At 35.3% G+C, this 7,444-nt stretch overlaps 1 protein-coding gene across 1 annotated transcript; it reads left to right on the top strand.

Annotated features, from left to right (window-relative positions):
- Nucleotides 1-3,062: 3,062 nt before the first annotated feature.
- Nucleotides 3,063-6,991, top strand: LOC122277681 (protein SIEVE ELEMENT OCCLUSION B-like). The gene is made up of 7 exons (XM_043087774.1): nucleotides 3,063-3,367; nucleotides 3,673-3,765; nucleotides 3,868-4,313; nucleotides 4,393-4,487; nucleotides 4,601-4,731; nucleotides 5,627-6,082; nucleotides 6,216-6,991. The coding sequence occupies exons 1-7, from the start codon at nucleotides 3,230-3,232 to the stop codon at nucleotides 6,810-6,812; spliced, it is 1,956 nt and encodes a 651-aa protein (XP_042943708.1). The 5' UTR covers nucleotides 3,063-3,229; the 3' UTR covers nucleotides 6,813-6,991.
- The last annotated feature ends 453 nt before the right edge of the window (nucleotides 6,992-7,444 follow it).

Here is a 7,444-nt window from a genome sequence, read left to right as displayed (position 1 = left end):
TAACGTAAATTACTACTTGTACAATGGAGTTGCATCTCTAGTACTTTTTGGATCATAACCATTTTGGACTAGTGTTGTGATCTGTTCAATGGGTCTTTATGTATGAAGTATGTTTTAAGTATTTGAGATATTTTCAATTTGGTGCATAGTATTGCTAAACAAAAAAATTATCCGCTACGAATATTGCATAATGTTAGATGCATGTTAGGAACATTGCATTTTATATGTCATGAACGGGGGCAGGTAACCTTGTGTTGCATGTCTCGACGCTTCAAATGCTCGTCCGATCCCAAACGGAATTTAGGGGCGTCACATCAACCCTTCCTCCTTAGTCATGAAATATGAAAAATAGGATGAATGTGAACCCCAACCAGTAAATCCATCTTGTAAGCAAGCTGTCTGCACTTCTCCAACACCTCTTTACACTTTAGATTAGATTTTATTCCCTCTCTAATCTCATCCCACACTCCCTATGAAGGATCCTGAAAAGGCCTCCAACACTTCACCATATTCCCTCCTAGATAGGACATCGGCTACACAATTCTCCTCACCCGGCCTATACACTAATTGAAATTCAAATTCAAGCAACTTAGATATCCACTTTTGTTGATCTGGAGTAGTGATTCTTTCTTCCGAAAGATATTTCAAAGGTTGTTGATCCGTGACTATCAAGAACTTCTACCCCAACAAATAAGACATTCATACCTTCATGACCTCCATGATAGGAAGCATCTTTCATGCATACACACTCCACCATTTCTTTTGAACACTAAAGGCCTTGCTAATGAAGGCTAGAGGCCTCCATTCTTGTGTCAATACCGCACCTACCCCTACATTGCTTGTCTCCATGTGTAACTTGAACAACTTCTCAAAATTAGGCATAGCAAGAACATGTGCGGCTGTCATGGCTTTCTTCAAAGTTTCAAATGTCATATCCACCTCTTCACTCTAAATAAAATTATTTTTCTCGAACATGTTCGTGAGTGGTATTACAATAGAAGTATAATCCTAGACGAACTTTCTATAGTAACATGTGAGCCCTAGAAAGCCCCTCAATTCGGTGATTGTCTTCAGTTTGGACCATGCCACCATAGTTTCAATCTTTCTTGAATCCACCTTGACCCCCTCATATGAGATCAAGTGCACTAAATACTTAATCCAAATGCACACTTGGACAACTTAATATAGATGTTTTCTGAGAATAAACGAGTAAAAAAGATGCCAAGCATGATGTTTTCTCGATAATAAACGAGTAGAAAAGGTGACCACAACTATAATTAATCTTTCTCTCGCACACACGTCCTTATAAAAAGGATTGAGAAGATATTATTACTTCAATATTGTTTTTAGAAATGATTTGTAGAGTTTATTTCGTGCAATTGTTTTTTTTAACAAACATGAATATTATTTAAAATATGTAAAAAAATATTTTAATACAATTTATTTTTTTATAAAAAATTTACATTAAATCTATTTATTTGAGACTTGTACCATTATTCATATTTTTAATGATTCATCATAATGTAATCTCTATATTGGTCATGTTTCAAGCAGTAACATAACCAACAATTGTATTGAGGGGGGCCAATTAATATAAAGAGTAATGTTAAATATTATTTTAGGGTTTGCAACCTCTACGTATTCCATTTTTTTACTTTGTAACGCATTTATATAAAGAGTAATGTTACATATAATCTTAAGGTGTGTGCAAGTTCTACGTGTTTCATTTGAAGGAAAAAAAAAAGAGTGGGACCCATCATTACAAAATAATTTTTTTCATGTAGATCCTAGATTAACATACTTTTTTCAAAGAAAGTGGGCGGAGTTTGCACATCTTATGACTGTAAATATCATTTCTCTTATATAAATTAAAAAGAGATTGAAAAATTATAAGAATAAAACTACAAACTATTTTTCATATAAATCATTGTTTGTAAATAAATTTTCTTATATTTTCACTTTAAATTTCATATTAAAGAAATCAATATTGTTTAACATAAAACTTTAGAATCTATATTAATAAATGTATTATTTATCTTCAACTTAATTTTACATTCTTAAAAATAGATAATATATAAAAGTTAAATAAAATTTTGAGATTATAAGAAAAAAAATAGAGAGAGTCATTTCTAGGTATATTGAAAATTTAGAATATTTTGAAAAGCAGATAGAAATTATAAATTTTTTGAGAGCGTTATTTTTTATATTTATAGAATTATTAATAAAATTTTTTAAATATTTTATATTTTCAAAAAAGTTTTTTTGGGGGGGTGGGCCATGGCCTTTTGGCCCATGTCCATAACGTGAGTCCGCCGGCCTGGTTTCACGTCTGGAAGGGATACTAGCCACAGAAGTTGTTTTCAAATGCAAACCTATCTAGATTGCTGAAGAAAACAAAAGCAAAAACAAAATCTTATCTATATCAGTATCATTAATGCGAAAGTGATCACGTTAAAAAAAAAAAAAAAAAAAAGGACCACGTGCTGAAGAAAACAACCAAGAAGAATTTAATGGTCCTTTAATTGGGCTTAATTAGACTCCCAAAATATCTCATGATTTCTTATAAAAGGCTTACCTTAATTAAAACTAATTCCGCAATAATCTTACGTACCAAACCTAATTGATCATAAACAACAAGTATAATCAAATGATGACTTGAATAAATAAATTGTAAGAAACCTTTTTTTTTTCTCAACCTAAACTTGCAGAACTCCTTTACATCTCTATATATACAAGTTGATATCTAGAGATATAGATTTGTAGTTGACTTGTGGCCGGTGCTAATTGGACTGGTGATCCATGCGCGACACGTGTTCAGATAACCTCATCCGACGCTACGCGATATTCACCATTAATAAGCAAAGGAAAAGACATTATAAGCCAAAATCGAACAAATATTTATGTCTTATTCCATTGAGGTGTGAGTTAATCATAATTCAATCCCCATGAATCCAGACCCTTGATTATTTTTATTAGATATTGGACCCCCCATCTGGGAAGGAATTACCAAAACAAGAGCCAGCCTGATGGCTATAAATAGGGCAGTCTAGCCACTGCACGAAACACAAGCAAACTTCTCTACTTGCTCTGATCATCCCCAAGCCCAAGAGCCCGTCTCTAACCTAATCTAGCGCTAGCTTTAAATTCTAGTGCACAATAAAATGGCCACCAATAAGATTCTGCTAGCTACCCCTCAACTTCCGTTAAGGCTGAGCTCAACGTGTTAACCATGTCCGACGACCAGATTATGAATACAATCTATGCAACCCATGTTCATGGTGACGAAAAGTTTGATGTCGACTCTCTTTTTGTTGTCACCGAAAACATTATTCAGCGTGCCACCCATCTTGTTGAAAATGTTGTGCGGGTACATATACATTTTTATGTTTAGACCATACCTGTTCTTATTTTTTTCAAGGATTTTCTTCCCGCTATACGAAGGCTGGCATACACTCTAGTGCCAACTCTTCATATATAATTTAATAGCTAGATCATCTCCTAATGCGACAGAGAAAAACAACAAAATTTTTCACATTTATTCTGCAAGACACAAAATGAAAATGGAATGAAGTTGGCTTTAGTTTTGGTTGAGTCAGGAGACAATAACTTCTTCTTTTTTCGTTTGTAAGTTTCTCCCTACACTTCTCGAATATTCCTCATTATTTGTTACAGGGTACCAAGGAACACCAGGAAAATCTCGACGAAAAGGCGCCCAAAGCGAGCTTCAGTCCCCCGTCCTGCACACTCAAGGCTCTTTCCTGCGAGGTAATTATACGTATAGACTTCTTCACAAATGAACGTGATCGATGGTTTTAGCTTCATTAGCATTTTTCATACTGCCAATACCAAATCTGTAATCAATGTCAGATGGCATGCAAGGCTCCGGGTGAGGAAATTGCCCACAAAACAACCATGTCAATACTTAACAAACTCGCACACTATTCATGGGACGCCAAGGCAGTGCTGACATTGGCGGCCTTTGCTTTGGACTACGGGGATTTCTGGCTGCTTGCCGAGCTTCACTCATCGGACCAACTCGCCAAATCAGTGGGGATCCTGAAACGAGTACCTGTGGTCGTAAAGCGCCCGGGCCTTCAAAAGTATGGAAAAACCATAATTGAGCTCAACAATCTGATCACGGCAACATTGGAAGTAATCGAGTCAATCTTTGAGCTGGAGAAGCTATCAATCTATGATACAAAGGATGTACCAGCATTGTCAGGTGCCTTGGACCGAATCCCTGTGGATGTCTACTGGGCTATCATCACGATTGCAACCTGCACGACTAAGCTGTGTTGCATCACTGGCGATGAGTATGTTCTAGCCCTTGACATTATATATTAACATTATCTGTTTATTCTAAGGCAAATGACCCCGGTTGACTTATTTCAGGGGCAAGACGCTGGAACTGTCGCCCTTTGCTCAGAAGATCAACGTCATCCTCAACGTCCTAAGGAGGACTATAAAACTTGCCCACGAACAAATAGGTTAGTTATTGTTCTGATTTCATTCGGAAACAAGCATGATGTTTGTAACATATGCAATATACTTATGGCTTAAACTGTCGACAATGTTGACCAAAGATTTTTGTTCGTTGCAGACGTTATCGAGGCTTTTAGGAAACTCAAGAAAATATTTCAGACTCCCACAGAAGTGATGGAGGTTTTCAAGGCGCTCATATTCCCCAAAGATGTTGACCCCTCGCTTATTGATGGTTCGACTAACAAATTGGTCAGCTCTTGTACTTGATCTTAAGAAAATACCGAATTTACCCCATATAAAAATGTCTAAAATCACAAATATTGTTCCTTACTAAGATTTTTTAAGTAAAAACAGTACATTCTAATTAACGCAATATATATTATGACATATATTTCCCAATAAAAATCAGTTCTCTTAAAAATATATTGTAAAATACAAGACATCATGATCCTGTGTAATAAACAATATTTAAAACTCATACAACCAAGCTGGTCCAAATGCTCACATTAGCGGGCGGGGTACTTTTAACGTTTTGTCTGAATTTGAAGACTTCAAGTAGAAAGGAGATGTTGGGCTCCTGTTTGGAGAGTGAGATGAAATGAAAATTTTAAAAATAATAGTTAGATAATTTGTGAATAGTAGTAAGATAATTTAAGTTGAGTATTTTTTAAATTTAAGGAAATGAGAGAGAAAAATTTAAATAAAAAATATATATTATAAAGTTAGTATATAGTTTTATAATATTATTTTTATTTTAAGATTTGAAAAAATTGAATTGTTTTCTATTTTTTGTTTGAAATTTTAAAAAAATTGTAATGATTAATTTGAAAATTTTATATTTGAATTATGTTTGGGAAGAAAATGAAATGTGATGAAAACTTCGGGATGAAATCTATTTCCAAACAAGTCCGTACTCATCACAAGGATCCTACAACAATTATTTTTACATGTATAAATATTTTGTGAAATATTAAATGAGTCATAAATATTTAAGTTAATTACGGCCGTAACTACAGCCTTTATACTTGCTATAGCTGTATATTACGAATTTACGATACCTCGTATTCTAAGTTATCTTTCGTAGAAATATCAAGACTAATCTATTCACGGTCTTCTGATTTTCTTAATTGTGTTGCACAATCAGGTTAACATCGAAGTGCTAAAAAAAAAGAACATTCTATTCTTCATTTCAAGCCTGGACATCACTATTGAAGAAATCTCGATCCTTAAGCCGGTTTATGATGGAATAAGTAAGAAGGATCAGCACAAAATTGTATGGATCCCAATTGTGGAGCAATGGACTGATGACCTGAAAAGGAAGTTTGAGGTGCTGCGGTCCAAGATGCCTTGGTATACAGTGCAATACTTTTCACCGGTGGTTGGCATCAAGTTCATTAAGGAGGAGTGGAACTTCAAGAATAAGCCTCTCGTCGTGGTGGTAAGTCCAAGAGGAAAGGTGGAACACCCGAATGCACTCCACATCATTAAGGTATGGGGAGCAAAGGCCTTTCCTTTCACTAAAGAGGCAGAACAAACTTTGGCAAATAAAGAGGATGTGATGGAAGACATCATGGTTGGCGTCAATAAATCACCAGTCGTGGTAAATTTTTATACTACTCTTAAGCAAAACTCATAATATAAAAGGCTCATACCTTTAATAAAAATCATAATTAATTAGCGTTATAATTGTATGTGCTTGAGAATTAACACGCATGTCTTCTTCTATCAATCAGATCAAGGATGACAAGTACATTTTCTTCTATGGAGGCAAGGACAACGAGTGGATCCAACAATTTACCAGGAAAGCAACTGTCCTGGCGAATGACCCGGCGTTGAAAGAGGCAGGGATTTCTATTGAGTTGGTTCTTATTGGAAAGAACGAGAAAGGGCAGGACGATGTTGGAATTCTAGGTCGTTTTTGGGACAAAATGGAAAGCTTTTTCTTCTCCAAGACTGAAAAGAAAACGGAACCGGATACTGTGACCAAGGAAATACAAAAGCTACTATCCTACAAGAATGAGAGTGGATGGGTTGTGCTGAGCAAAGGGTCTAAAGTGATATTCACTGGACATGGGACAAATATTTTGAAGGTCGTGGATGAGGCTGAAAAATGGAAGGGGTATGTGCGTGAGATTGGCTACGAGATTATATTCAAACAATACCATGACAAGGTAATTGAAGTGAATCGCCCTTGCTCCCGTGTTGACATTCCTGTTGGTGTCGGAAAGATCCCTGAGCATATGCATTGCCCTCACTGCCCCCGCGTCATGGAGACCTATATTAGTTTTAAGTGCTGCCACATCGACGGTGCTCTGAACGCACTGCACTAAATAAATTAATGAAGTGTTATCTTTCAATGTTTTCTCTCTAGTGATCAAGAATATTATATATCCATACAATAAAGGAGCGTCGGATTACGCTGGTGATCTGATGCCAATAATATTATGTAATGTATTATGTATCTATGTAATCGATCGTTAAAATAAAAAGCATCTATCTGACTCTCTAATGGCGTTGACATCTTTGTCACATGCTTGCTCTTTTTTCCCTAATTCGTTTTATCTTCTGTTCTATATACCTGAGGCTGACTTCTAACGCTTCTAACGAAATTTGGAGATTGCAATATATATATATATCTCTTATACATTCACTTTCACAAATTACAATACAATATTTGTTTAAAAAATATTTTTATTAAACATTTTCTCTTTATTTCCCAAAACCAAATCTCAAACGAATTCTGACAATTCTCAAATATTTCCAAATTTTCCAAACATACCTAAATGTCTCTCTTTTTTTTTTTTTTTCTGAAATTTCAATTCTAATATGGGCTTTTTTTAGTCCACAGTCACGTGCTGGAATTGAAAGGTTTAGGTAGCCGTTTGGTGCGCTCGTGTCACCGGACGGATTACCACTGAGAATAATCTGTCTGTCTTCATTTATTCGATCCACACCGTTGTTT

Source organism: Carya illinoinensis, chromosome 1, assembly GCF_018687715.1.
Source record: "Carya illinoinensis cultivar Pawnee chromosome 1, C.illinoinensisPawnee_v1, whole genome shotgun sequence".
NCBI lineage: Eukaryota > Viridiplantae > Streptophyta > Magnoliopsida > Fagales > Juglandaceae > Carya > Carya illinoinensis.
This window is presented reverse-complemented; position numbering and strand designations above follow the sequence as displayed.